The 13,678-nt window shown below is 52.7% G+C and overlaps 1 protein-coding gene across 2 annotated transcripts; it reads left to right on the top strand.

Moving 5' to 3' along the window:
- The first annotated feature begins 4,635 nt into the window (after window positions 1-4,635).
- CERS2 (ceramide synthase 2) lies at window positions 4,636-13,672 on the top strand. 2 transcript variants are annotated; one of them, XM_025453114.3, is made up of 11 exons: window positions 4,636-4,791; window positions 9,787-9,960; window positions 10,382-10,499; window positions 10,684-10,802; window positions 11,000-11,057; window positions 11,164-11,214; window positions 11,427-11,519; window positions 11,713-11,841; window positions 12,032-12,138; window positions 12,260-12,413; window positions 12,607-13,672. In XM_025453114.3, exons 2-11 carry the CDS (start codon window positions 9,788-9,790, stop codon window positions 12,745-12,747), a joined length of 1,143 nt encoding a protein of 380 aa, XP_025308899.1. In that variant the 5' UTR covers window positions 4,636-4,791; window position 9,787; the 3' UTR covers window positions 12,748-13,672. The 2 variants fall into 2 exon arrangements, with proteins under 2 accessions (XP_025308899.1, XP_025308900.1); XM_025453115.3 differs by lacking the exon at window positions 4,636-4,791 and adding an exon at window positions 4,994-5,077.
- The last annotated feature ends 6 nt before the right edge of the window (window positions 13,673-13,678 follow it).

The raw sequence follows: 13,678 nt of genomic DNA, 5'->3' as shown, positions 1-13,678 counted from the left end.
GAAAGCATCCACCAATTTTTGCTGTGAGAACGTGGGTTTAAGCCCCAGCCCTGCCACTTGTTCTCTTCTGTAACCTCAGTTAGTCATTTCAGATTTCTTTTCTTTTCTTTTCTTTTTTTTTCATTTCAGATTTCTTTTTTTTTTTTTTTAAATATTTTATTTATTTATGACAGATACAGAGAGAGAGAGAGGCAGAGACACAGGCAGAGGGAGAAGCAGGCTCCATGCACCGGGAGCCCGATGTGGGATTCGATCCTGGGTCTCCAGGATCACGCCCTGGGCCAAAGGCAGGCGCCAAACCGCTGCGCCACCCAGGGATCCCTCATTTCAGATTTCTATGTCTTTTTCTTTACCTGAAAAAAAAGGGGGACTATTGGGAGAGGCTGATGTGTGTGGAGGGGTCCTCCTGGACCCCCAAGAATAGCCATCCTGGAATAGCTGAATTAGGTAACATATGTTACCTAATTCATATGGGGGATTTTCTCTGCATTTGGCAGAGAAAAATGCCTTGAAAATAAGGCTGCCAATTTAAAAAATAAAGATACAGGATACCTAGTTAAATTAGAAGTTCAGGTAAATGACAAATGATTTGTTGGTATTAAGTATGACCCAACCATTTCATGGAATATATCTATGCTAACAAATAATTTGTTGTTCATCTGAAATTGTGATTTCATCGAGCATCCATAATTTACACAGCAACCTGGAAAATGGGACTCAGTTTCAGCATGGTGATTAAAAGCAAAGGTTCTGTGGCACCTAGGTGACTCAGGGGTTGAGTATCTGCCTTTGGCTTAGGTCGTGATCCTGGGATCCTGGGATCGAGTTCCACATCAGGTTCCCTGCAGGGAGGCCATTTCTCCCTCTGCCTATAAATAAATAAATAAATAAATAAATAAATAAATAAATAAATAAAATCTTAAAAAGAAAAAAAAACAAAGTTCTGGAGTCAGACTTCTTAGACTTGGAATTCTGGTCTGCTCTGTGACCTTGGCAATTACCTCAACCTTTCTGTGCCCAGTTTCCTCATCTTCAAAATAGAGATAATAATAGTGTTTATATTACAAGCTATGGTGAGGGATCCCTGGGTGGCTCAGCAGTTTAGTGCCTGCCTTCAAGCCCAGGGTGTAACCCTGGAGTCCTGGGATCGAGTCCCATGTCGGGCTCCCTGCATGGAGCCTGCTTCTTCCTCTGCCTGTCTCTCTCTCTTTCTCTCTCTCTCTCTCTCTCTCTATATATATATATATATTAAAAAAAACAAAAAGCAAGCTATGGTGAGAAATAAAGCAATACATGTAGAGCACTTGAGAAAAACGCTCTGCACAGACTAGTAGGTACACATGTCAAAATGTTAACTCATATATAACAATAAATATTGACATCATGTTATTTTATAATGATAACTGTTATTGTTAACTTGTCTCCCTATGGAGTCTGGTCTTGGCTCTTTCTGCAACTTCTATGTTGCGAATCTTCAATCTGGCCACAGGAGGGCATTAGAAGCCACAGAGCGCGGAGAGCCCTCTAGTGGCCACTTGAGGTCTGTAAGGCCCTGGCTCCACCCGCAGACCTCCAGGGGCTCTCTTTGCCCACTGGTTGGAAATTGCTGTCTCTGGAAGACATCAGATTCCTGGGTGGACTTGGTGGGCAGGCAGGGTCAGAAGAAGAGCCTCAAGTAGACACCTATTTGAGGCACCCCTCCGCCCTCCCACCACCAGATCAGCCGGGCTGAACCCTGCATTTGAAGGATGTAGACAACTGCAGCCACAAGGCAGAAGAGTAATCCTTATGGCCCAGGAGCGTCAGGAGAGAGCATGTGAGATGTATTTACAGCTGCTCCACTGAAACTTGGTGGAATCTCATTCCTTTTGTCCTGGTGTTTTGTTTTGTTCAACTCCAGGGCCAGGCTGAGGTTGTTTTCAGGCTTACTAATCACCTTTCACGCCCAAGCTCTAAATTTTAGAATTTCAGAGTTGGAGGGGTTCTTGGAGATGAGGTCTACGACCCTCTTGTCACTGACTCAGGACACGGAGTGACTTCCCCAGGGCCATGTGTTGGAACCAGATCTAACTTCTTCTGTGTTTTCTTCATCTCTTAGATGAGAGCATGGCTGATTTGGGGGTCTTAGTGGAATACATAGGGGACAAGCAGTAATATGGAGAGCCTAGCTGTTGACTCGTAAATACTCGTTCAACTCCAGACTCCATATTATTTTTCTGTGAAATCTCTGGATTGCATGATTTCAGAACACATAGAAACTCCTCCTGGTTATTTTTGTCTTGTTATCAAACTTTTTCTCTCCTGAACTCCTGGCACCCAAATTCCTCTGTTCACAATAGTAGCCATGCTCTCCTCCTTTACCCAAATAAGCTTCTGTGTTGCAGGAGCCAACCTGACTTGGGTCAGGCTGACTTTCCTCAGCTGGGGTCCATGCCTTTTCCCGTCCTAGAAGCCTGTCCTGATACTTAAATCCCAGTCTGAAGGCCTGGTGGTGTTCTCTGTCTGCCTCGGGCCACCTCAGCAGCCCATTCAGAGGAAGTGAGTCACAGCAAGGCAAGCAGCTTGGGGCACAGTGGGTGTGGCCATGCCTGCCTGGGGCCCTGCCGGAAGGGTCAGAAAGGTGGTGATCAAAATCTCCTGGTCCAGCTGAGGTGGGGAGTGTTGTGTGTGGTACAGGTGCCTGCTTCTGTCCTAAGTATGTTTACAGAACTGGTAGCATCATTCTAATGCTGCTTGAGGCCACTTCCCCTTCTCAGTCACCTTCTCTTTTTGTCTCCTGGAGGAGGGGTACACCCTCTTATCTTTATTTCTCAGGCCTTGACTTATCCAACTTCTGCCCCCAGCCTTCCCCTGCCCGCTGCTATCTTAAAAAAGTTAAACGGTCTTCAGTCCTCTGAAGAATCATTTCAAAAAGTCTTGTGGGGACCTTAGAGAAACTTGGCATCTAGGAAAACTGCTTGAGAAAAGGGTTCAGAAGCTAAAGGAGAGAGACGTGAGGAGTTAGAGAGGGGCCCAAAGATTAGCTGGAGCCCAAAGAGGAGACACTGAACCCTGCTGGCAAAGGGGTGTGTGGGTGTGTAGCAGAGAGAAATCTGGGGAGGATTCTTTTTTTTTTGGGGGGTGGGGAGGATTCTTTAGAAAGGTAGAGGGAACTTTGGATTGGAATGTGGAGCGAGAGGGTTATAGAGAGGTAAAAAGATGTAAGCAGTGCTCTTCAGGGAGGAATTCAGCCTGGGGCAAAAGTCAAATGAAGCAGGTCCCACTAAAAAAGGCTGCACAGTTCCCCCAGGGGCTGGTTTGGTGGCAGATGGGCAAGGGGTTGGGCCAATAATTGTCAGTTTTTCAGTGGTAGGAAATGGGCTGTGGGTCCTGCTGCAGAGAGCAAATGAACAAATAGCTTGGAAATCAGTCAGCTTCTGCCTCTACCCTCTAGAAAGATCTTAGGTGAGGGCCAACATCTCCATGGAATAAGTGGGAAGTCAGTCTCCCTCTTGAGCGCTGTCAAAACACCTGAACTAGACTAGATAAACCATGAAAGAAGCTACTGTCAGAGGTTCTATTTGTGACAGTATAAAAATGCCAGCATTTCATCAAGGTAAGAAACGAGGTGACCGGGATCCCTGGGTGGCGCAGCGGTTTGGCGCCTGCCTTTGGCCCAGGGCGCGATCCTGGAGACCCGGGATCGAATCCCACGTCGGGCTCCCGGTGCATGGAGCCTGCTTCTCCCTCTGCCTGTGTCCCTGCCTCTCTCTCTCTCTCTGTGACTATCACAAATAAATAAAAATTAAAAAAAATATATATTAAAAAAAAAGAAACGAGGTGACCTCTATGTGGAGTATGCTCTAGCTTGCTTTCTAAACAAACCTTCAGACACCTCCCAGCCATGTTCTGTCCATGCTAGGAGTCCAGGTCAGTTTTCTAGGATAAACATATCCCATCTCCCTGAAGCATCAATTTTACCAGACGAAGAGAAAGACATTGTGAAAATATGAATCAGAAGAGGGAAAAAGAGTGTGGATTGCAAACTCAGACACACTTTACAAAACAAAAGCTGGAGGTTGGCTCTTTAGGAGTATCTAGTACCGTGGGGGGCGTGTGCTGCTCCGGGGGCTCGGATGGAGAAAGTGGGTTTTATGGTGGGGGTGTTGGGGTGACTCGGGGGGCCCAGGCTCCGCGGGGAGGAGCCGCGGAATCCCCGGGGCCGCTGCGGGGGCCGCCAGCACTGGAAAGAGGCTCCCCCCAGGCTTCTCCGTCCGCTGCGCGTTGGGGCCAGAGGCGGGAAGTGTGGCAACAGGTCGGGCGGGGGCCTGGGGGCAGAGGGGGCCGACCGCGGGCGGGGGGGGGGGCGGGGGGGCGGGGGGGGGCGCGGGGGCGCGCGGCCGCTCCCCGGCCGGGATCCCCGGGCGCCTGCAGGGTCTGTCCCCGAGGGCAGGCGCCTCCCGTCCTCGGGGCTGCTCGGGCGGCCGCGGCGGGGAGGGCGGGGCGGGGGACCCGGGGGCGCCCTCCCCTCCGCTCTCCCCCTCCGCTGCCGTCGCGGGCCGCAGCCCACGCCCAGTCTCCCGGTTCCCTGGCCGCTCGCGGCCTTGCTCTCCGGGCTGGGCTCGGCCGCGGCTCGGCTGGGCTCGGCGGGCGGAGGAGGAAGGAGGGCGGGAGCGGGCGGGCGGAAGGGGGAGGAGGGAGCGGGCCGAGCCAGTCTGGAGGGGCCCGGAGCGCGGACGCCAGGAGACACGGAGCAGCGGCCCCGGCCCGCCAGCCCCGCCAGCCCCGCCAGCCCCGCGCCGCCGCCGCCGAGTGAGTCGCGACCCCCGCTCGGGAGCCGCGGGCGGGACGCAGGGGTGGGGCGGGGAGCGGCCACGGAAAAGTTGGGAGCAGCTGGGGCCGCTGGGAGAGCTGGGCTCGGCGGAGAGGCCCGGCTGTGAGGGGCGGGGGGCGGGCGGGGGAGCGGGGGCGCCGCGGGGCGGGCGGGGGCAGTGCGGGTCGCGCTCCGGGCCGCGGGCCTGCGGGGGGGCGGCGGGGGGGCTCCAGCGCCCGAGGGCAGGCCGCCCGGAGCCCGAGCAGCGAGCCCTCCCGGCAACAGGTAGGGGCAGCGGGGGGGCCGGCCGCGGGGGCCCGGGCGGGAGGAGGTCCCCGGCGCGAGGGGGGGGGCTGCGTCGGCCCCGCGGCCGCGGCGCGTGGAGGGGTGGGGGTGGGGGTCCTGCCGCCGGCCTGGGAGCGCGCGGTGCCCACTGCGGGACGGAGGGCAGCGTCCATGTGCTGCACGGGAAGCAGGAAGGAGGCTGTGAGCCCGGCCCCGGCCCCTCAGGGCAGAGGTCCTATACCGTTATCGGGTGTGTGGGGCTGGGGGGGGAGCCGCTGGTGAAACGGGTTTTCTGGGCCACGGCTTGTTAATCACTGGCCCGGAGGTTCTCTGGCAAGTAGGCTAATTGCAGGTGTGCGGCACTAATATTTGGCCCGAGCGTGGGGGGTTTCTCTGTCTGCCCAAGCCAGGCTCCTGGCTGGAAACCTGGGCTTAGTTCCCGAAGTTGTTAGACGCGGTCCTGGCGGGGGTCTTAGGATCCTGAGGGGCGCAGTGAGCCTCTCTTCATAGCGGGATGAGTCTGGGAAGGCCTCCAGCAGGCAGGCGCTCCCACCTCGTTGGAGGGGTCGCTGCCCCATACCAAAGTCCAGGTGACCGGCTCTAAGTGACGGTAGCTGACTGCTTGTGACGGTGCCGAGGGTTAAGGACTCATCCACAGCCTGCCCCTCAGCCTGGCCCTAATCATAAAGTGATCTGCAAAGACTGTTCTAAGGAGAGTTCCTTGTCTCCCTTGGTACCCCAAGCTCACCCCCTTCACTGGGGCCTCTAGCCAGCTTTTTTCCCCTGGTAGGGAGGGCCTCATCTCTCCACTGTTACCGCCTGGGCCCACAAGGGGGGGAGGGGGTCCCACCTTCCCCCTGTTCCTTTACTGTACTGTTCAGCCCTGCTCCCCACCTCTGCCTCTTTAACCTGCCGGCCTCTCCCCGCCCCTGCAGGCTGTGGTCACATGCAGTATTTGGGTGTGTTGGGGCCTCCAGTGGGGCAGCCCAGACAAGCTAAATTTGAGGACCTGTACTGCAGCCTGAAGCAATGACACACCTCCTGTTGGCTTCATCCTAGTTGCCTTCTAGTTCCTGATGCGCTGTTGCTAAAGGAAAGTTTGCAACAAGACTACTTGGATCCTCCCTCAGGCTTCAGTGGCCTCTGGGAGCCTTTGAGACCTGGTGTTTGTCAGTTTCTCCTCCTCTATTGATCCTGTTTTCCTCAATTATTTCTTCAAGTTCTGAGAGCCCATGGTACTGTTTTCACATTGAGTCTGAGATCCCTTCTTCACGGACTCAAAGTCCTGCCCTCTCAGCATTCTGGGTTTATACACTCCCTTGGGGACCCTCTGCCCTTTCTCATCCATCTCTGACGATTTGGGAGGGGTGAGTAGGGGATGGGGCAGATGGTGGGAGCTGGGCAGAGCCCTATTCAAGTTCCTGGTAATCCAATGCCCATGAAATCTCTGCTCTGCTGGCCCCTCTCCAGCCTGTGCCTGAGAGAGTGGCATCTGTGTCTCTGAAGCAGGTGTGTGTGTATGAGAGAGACAGACACAGAGACACATACATTCTGTTGTCTCTTCATGTGTGGAGGGGAGCAAATTCTGTGAGTGGAAGAGTATCTGTAGGTGTGATTTCTTTTTTTTTTTAAGGGTTTTCTTTTTTATTTTATTCATGAGACACACACACAGGCAGAGGGAGAAGCAGGCTCCACGCAGGAGCTGGACATGGGACTCGATCCCTGGTTCCCAGGGAACCAGGACTGGGCCCTGGGCTGAAGGCGGCGCTAAACCGCTTAGCCACCCGGGCTGCCCTGTAGGTGTAATTTCTCCATCAGAAAATCAAATATCTACCCTGAGGGACCAACTGGCCAGAAAAGCAGGGTTGTCTCCCTGTGCCGAGTACACATCCCGTTTTTTTTGCACCAGCCTTTTGTTGATGGAATCCCGTACTTGGCTCAGTGTACTGGTGTCAAGAAGCCACCAGGGCTGCCTCAGAGCAGACTTGTTGGTTCTGTGGGGATGTGTAAGTGAGGCTTCCAGGAGCCCCTGTTGTCCTCCCCACCCTGCCCTGTGTTGAGTCAGAAGTCCTGACCTTGCTGAATCTGGTGCCTCTCCCTTGCTGGGCTGGGCCCTGGGGGTGGGAAAGGGTGGGCAGGGAAGGGGTAGCTCTGCTCTGCTAATGGAAGTACTAGGCAGCAAGGGAGGGCTGTGGTTACAGAAAGCCTGCAACCCAGGTGGATGAGAACGCCCATTAATCTGCATTTCTGAGCTCTGGACACACTGTGTTCCTGGCTCTCCCTGCTTGGGATGGGAAGGGGTTGAGATAGTTGCACTGTCCTGGTGCTTGCCCATGACTGCTCTGATTCTTCTGCTAACTTCCCCAGCTCCTCACCTTTGTAGGTGTAGACTGGTGGAAGACTTATTCCTGGGCCACAGGAGTCAGGGAGAGGGGCCCCACTCACACCCTCTGGGACCCCAGCCAGCCCTCTGAATCTTCCTCAAAATATCCCTGACAGGGAAACTTCTTGCCAGTTTCCACTGACTGGGGTGGGAATGGGGCCCAATAATCCAGGCCTGTCTGTACCTTTGGCTTTAGTTTTCAGTGGAGGACAAGGTGGGCTCCAAGAGACATAGAATAGAAGTCAGGGGACACAGCAGGTAGATTTCCCCACCTCCAATCTAGCTAAGCTAAAAAGGTGGGGAGGAGCCAGAGGTGTTGTAGCACAAGGCATTCTGCCTTTTCCTTCTTACTAAATTTTCTCTATGAAAAAAGTGTATTGTGCACACGGTTATATGGGAAAAGTTCCACTATGGAGAATTATGTTTAATTTTGTTCAGTTTAAAAGGCTTCCATCTCTTTAACTAATTAAATATTTATTCTGGCTAAGGTCAATGGGGAAGGGGCAGTGCACCTCAGGAGCTGAGAGAGGAGAGAGAGAGTGTGTGTGTGTGTGTGTGTGTGTGTTATTGGGGGAAGGTGGGGCTGAAGCTCCTTGATTGTCAGTGTTGACCTCCGGCTTCATCTGAGAGCAGTGACCAGGAGTGGGGACAAGAGGGTAAAGTCCTTGAGCTGGAATACTGACCCGTGACAGGCTGAGAGGGATTTCGCAAGTGCTTCTGTGGTGGGTGTGGGCGGAGTTGTGGGAAGAGCAGGCTGGAGGACCTGCCCAGCTCAGTTGAGATCTGATCAGCCTTCACCCAGTGGTACCAATTGGCCTTCAGGTCACACTGGAGAACAATCTTCCCACTCTCTTCCCTCTGGATGGGAGGAGACCACCTTCCTTCTGTGTCAGCTTTTAGTTTCTTTTTTTTTTTTTTTAAAGATTTTTTTAATTTTATTTATTTATTCATAGAGATGCAGAGAGAGAGAGAGAGAGAGAGAGAGAGAGGCAGAGACACAGGCAGAGGGAGAAGCAGGCTCCATGCAGGGAGCCTGACGTGGGACTCGATCCAGGGTCTCCAGGATCTCGCCCTGGGCTGCAGGCGGCGCCAAACCGCTGCACCACCGGGGCTGCCCAGCTTTTAGTTTCAAGGCCAGTCTGAATACCCCCACCTCTCCTCCCTCATGAAAGTTTGAGGGCTAGCAAGCCCAGAAACTACTGCCCCTGTCATCCTGCTGACGGTTCATTGTTGAGTCCCAGGACTGCCAGGTATTCTGTTTGTACTGGCATCACTGACTCCGTAGGACCACCTTGCTGCTTCTCTTCGCTCCCAGCAGTTGCTGTCCCACAGGAGCCACAGATAATGGCTCCAGAAGATACCTCAAAGGAGGTCTGTACCCTCCCTCATTCCAGTATCCAGGTGGTCAGTGGTTGGTCACTATCTCCCTGCAGATCCTTTCTCTTCCAGGGGAAGGAAAGAGGGAAGCGGGGTGGGGGTGGGGGTGAGGAGAAGCAACAACTTTTCCCTGAGCTGATTTGTGATGGGTGTTCCCCTGCAGAGTAGTTATTTTCTGGATGAGCCTTAATAAGAAATAGCTCCTAGTTCCATCAGATGTATTAGTCTTCTGTCTCCATTGTTTGCCCCCCAATCCCTAATTCTTTGCAGCCTTGCCTTTGTTTCTGAAAAGAGGCTTCAGATAGTTCTTCTGCCTTGTGTACAGGGACTGGATGGCTGGGCATGGGGTGTTAGTCTCATGTGTAAGTTTGATGTTCACTGATATGTCCCTAAAGAATGCTAAATTCGAGGACAAATTTTGCTTTACTCTGGCCTCTTAACTTTCCCTAGGGATCTGCTGCCCAGATGGGTTATAGGGAAGGAGAAGGTAGGGTTTGCCTTAGCCCTGAAGTCTGTTTTTGGGCTTCCTAGGAAAGAAGCTGCTTCCAGCTGTGGGTTGGCTTGAGGGATGGAAGGGGCAGCTGGGGAGGGGTAGAGGAGAGAGAGTGCCTCCCACTTTACTCAGATTGTTGTTTATAACTTCTGGAGCCAGACCCAGTCTATCTTTCATGCTGGGGTAACAAAATGACAGGGATATCCTTTGGTTCTTAGTTCTAGAGAACTGGGGCTCCCGGGGGGTCATCAGCGTCACCTTCAGTTGCAGTCAACAGTAAATGTTAAGACTGGAAAGCCACCATATTACATATGAGGAAACAGATTTGTCCAGGACCAGCCTGCAGGGCTTGAGTCTCTGTCCCCTGCTCCTTTGTTACACCGTGGAAACTTTCATCTCCCTCTGCCCCCATAGCTGCCCCCTGTGATGCCCTCTACCTTCCCCCTCCTCACTCAGGATGTTCCAGACCTTGTATGACTACTTCTGGTGGGAACGGCTGTGGCTGCCTGTGAACTTAACTTGGGCTGATCTGGAAGACCGGGATGGACGTGTCTACGCCAAAGCCTCAGACCTCTATATCACACTACCGCTGGCCCTGCTCTTCCTCATTGTTCGATACTTCTTTGAGCTGTAAGCATACCGACCTACTCCCATGCCTTCCCTGGCTGCCAGCCACAGTTCCTTGCACTTGAAGTTTGTCTCTCGCTGTTTAATTGGTCCTGGACCCTGCTCTTCTGGCGACCCAGATGCCTTCCTACTGCGTGCCCCCCACTGAACACAGCATTGTCTTCCAGAGGGCTCAGCACCCCCAGGCCCTCTCCTTCAATGGTTATTTGTTCTCCCTCTCCACCCTGCCTGGTCACTAGTGAACACAGGCAGCTTTGTCAGCTTTGGGCAGGCCAAGGAGGCCAAAGAGGGGGTTGCCGGGAAATTGAGACCCAGGAGAAAGTTGCGGGAGCCTGTAGCCTTTCCTCATCTCAGCTTAGGGGCTACCAAGAGACTGAGGTGTTTTAAAAGACATAGACGCTTCTCACTTCTATCCCTTCCTCAGTTATGTGGCTACACCACTGGCTGCCCTACTGAATGTAAAGGAGAAAACTCGGCTGCGGGCACCACCCAACCCCACCTTGGAGCATTTCTACCTGACCAGTGGCAAACAGCCCAAACAGGTGTGAGCCGCTGGCCCTGCTCTGGGAGTTACCGAGTGCTGTTGGGGAGGGGGCAGGTTGTGATGCCAGCCGTGGTGGGTGAGGAGAGGGCAGTGGTGCTGACCTAGGTTCTTGCTGGGAGATGCCGGGAGGATGGGGGTGTTGTCAAGTTCCAAAGCTGAACATAATGGGCTTCTTCACCCAGGCAGAGGTAGAGCTCTTGTCACGGCAGAGTGGGCTCTCTGGCCGCCAGGTAGAGCGCTGGTTCCGCCGTCGTCGCAACCAGGACCGGCCCAGTCTCCTCAAGAAATTCCGAGAAGCCAGGTAGGGGAGGCTGGGGCAAGAGAAGCTGGGAGAGGAATGTCTGGTGCACCTTGCTGGGTGGTGGGTCATGGCTGTATGCAGGGAGAAGGGTTACCTAGGTGAGCTGATTTGGGTTATCAGTGGAGTATCACTGGGGGCACTTGGGAGTGGTTAGAGCGCTGTGCCACTCTCCTAATTCTTCCTGCTTCCTCTTCCAGCTGGAGATTCACCTTTTACCTGATTGCTTTCATTGCCGGGATGGCCGTCATTGTGGACGTGAGTGGGGGTTCCTGGGAGGTGGGAGATTTTCCGTCAATGTGGTGTTGAAGCCACAGAATTTGAGTCCTTCCTCTTTTGACCTCTCACCATCGTCTCTCTGCAGAAACCCTGGTTCTATGACATGAAGAAGGTTTGGGAGGGATATCCCATACAGGTATGATGGGGTCCTGACTCCTTACTTGGGGTGATTAAGAGAATCAAGGTAGGACAGGACTAGGACATACCCTTGTGAAGAGATGATCTCTGGAACACATGGCATAAGGCACTGGAGTTACGGTGCTAAATAATCTTGGGCTAGAAGGGCTGGGTTTGGTCAGGTGAGACCCTTGGGTCTCTTTACTTTTCTCTTTCTCTCCTCTTTCCCAGAGTACCATCCCTTCCCAGTATTGGTACTACATGATTGAACTTTCTTTCTACTGGTCCCTGCTCTTCAGCATTGCTTCTGATGTCAAGCGCAAGGTGGGTCAGGAAGCTGTGCCATTAAGCCTAGGAGCCAAAATAAAGCCCTGGGATGGAGAGCCTCCCCTTTGATATCTGGGTATTTAGACAGAGCTGTGGATTAAGGGGAACTAAGTGGAAGGGTGGTTGGAAGTAGAAATAGAGTGGGGCTGGAAGAGGAAAATGTTTCCTGGAGCCTGCATCTTTTCTGCAGGATTTCAAGGAACAGATCATCCACCACGTGGCTACTATCATCCTCATCAGCTTCTCTTGGTTTGCCAATTACATCCGAGCAGGGACTCTGATCATGGCTTTGCATGACTCTTCCGACTACCTACTAGAGGTCAGGCTTCCTGGGTACTTCCTAAAATCTAGAGACTTCAGTGCAGGTTTTCCTGTCCCTCTCCCTTTTTGGGGGTGGGAGGGGTTGACATTCCCGGGACCAAGGAAGCCGGGGCACAGAACCAGTGTATATATGAGTGTATACGGGAGAGTTAGGAGCCTGTGATGATGAACGGGGGCTATCTATGCAGTCAGCCAAGATGTTTAACTATGCGGGATGGAAGAACACCTGCAACAACATCTTCATCGTCTTTGCCATTGTCTTCATCATCACCCGACTGGTCATCCTGCCCTTCTGGTGAGTAGGAGGCCAGACTACTGTCCTCAAGGAATCAGGAATCTTGCCTCTCCCTACCTCATTTACCTGTCCTCATCCCAACCGCCTCCTGTGCCTACAACTTTCTCCTTTCTTGTTGTAGGATCTTGCACTGCACCATCGTATACCCCCTGGAACTCTACCCTGCCTTCTTTGGCTACTACTTCTTCAATTCCATGATGGGAGTGCTACAGCTGCTGCATATCTTCTGGGCCTACCTCATTCTGCGCATGGCCCACAAGTTCATAACTGGAAAGGTGAGTGCTCTGTAGGCCCCACTACTAGAACTCTAGTAACAGCCCAACTCTAGAAACAGCCCAAACTCCCTCCCAGATCTGTATTCTGCTAAGAAACTGTGGGGCCCCAGGTGCAGCAGGACGAGCCTGCTGAGAAAAGCATCCCTTAAGGGTTTGAAGACAGCATGTAACCCCATCTTCTCCCTTTTCACAGCTGGTAGAAGATGAACGCAGCGACCGGGAAGAAACCGAGAGCTCGGAGGGGGAAGAGGCTGGAGCTGTGGGAGGAGCAAAGAGCCGGCCCTTAGCCAATGGCCACCCTGTTCTTAGTAACAACCATCGTAAGAATGACTGAACCATTGTCCCTGCTGCCCCCAGATTAATGCATAAAGCCAAGGAACTAGCCCATTCTCCCCAGTGGACCACTTTAAGCCCTGGGGAGAAGGGAGAAAGCAGGGAGAGAGTTGCTCTTCTATGTCCCAACCCTCTGCTTGTCACCCAGTTGCCTTTAACCAAACTCTAACCAGCTTCTCCCCAGGTAGAGGGGAGGCTGGTATATCTTTTGTTAGAGGGGAAATGGACTTACTTTCCTCTCTGTAGTTTCTAAGCTGTCCTTTCTATTGCTTTTGAGGCCCTTCCTCAGCTCTGGGGGTGGCAGATACAACTCACATTCCTTATTCTTCAGAATTTGGCCTAGCTGTTTGCCTCAGACTCCCTGACCGCCAGGGTCGTGCCTTACTGTCCCATCTGTGGGCCTCATTCTGCCAAAGATGGACCAAGGCTTACCTTTCTAGGCTCCCTAACTTGGGCCAGAAACCAAAGCTGAGCTTTTTTTCCTTCTTAAGACACAAATGAGTGTAGGAGGGCACATATGACCCTTACCCTACCTCTGCCAAAAAGGCGGGGAGCATACTGGGACTGCTCGGATGGTCTGCGTGTCACTGCTCTGCCAGCGCTCTGTTGTCACAGGTCCAAGACCTTACTGCCTCCTTCCTCTGGCCTCATCCCCTAGACTAGCTGGTTTGGAATAGAAAGGCAACTAGTTCTAATTTTTATTTATTAAACATTCGTTGTTTTGGTTTTAAAGCCAGAATTACAGCTAGCACCTGGCATTTTAGCAGAGGGACCACTTCAGACCAAAATGTACTGTTAATGGTTTTTTTTTTTTTTAATTAAAATATATTAAAGATTAAGTAAAACATGGCAGTAAGTGTCTGAGACTAGTAGGAATTGAGAAGGGAGATCAACTAAATAAACTAAGGTAGTCTTCCTCGTGGTTATGCAAC

This window comes from Canis lupus, chromosome 17 (assembly GCF_003254725.2).
Source record: "Canis lupus dingo isolate Sandy chromosome 17, ASM325472v2, whole genome shotgun sequence".
Classification (NCBI taxonomy): domain Eukaryota; kingdom Metazoa; phylum Chordata; class Mammalia; order Carnivora; family Canidae; genus Canis; species Canis lupus.
This window is presented reverse-complemented; position numbering and strand designations above follow the sequence as displayed.

Coding starts and splice junctions, on each gene's coding strand:
- CERS2 (XM_025453114.3), top strand. CDS start 9,788: ATGTTCCAGACCTTGTATGACTACTTCTGGTGGGAACGGCTGTGGCTG. Junction 9,961..10,381: donor GTTCGATACTTCTTTGAGCT/GTAAGCATACCG, acceptor TCCCTTCCTCAG/TTATGTGGCTACACCACTGG. Junction 12,414..12,606: donor ACAAGTTCATAACTGGAAAG/GTGAGTGCTCTG, acceptor CCCTTTTCACAG/CTGGTAGAAGATGAACGCAG.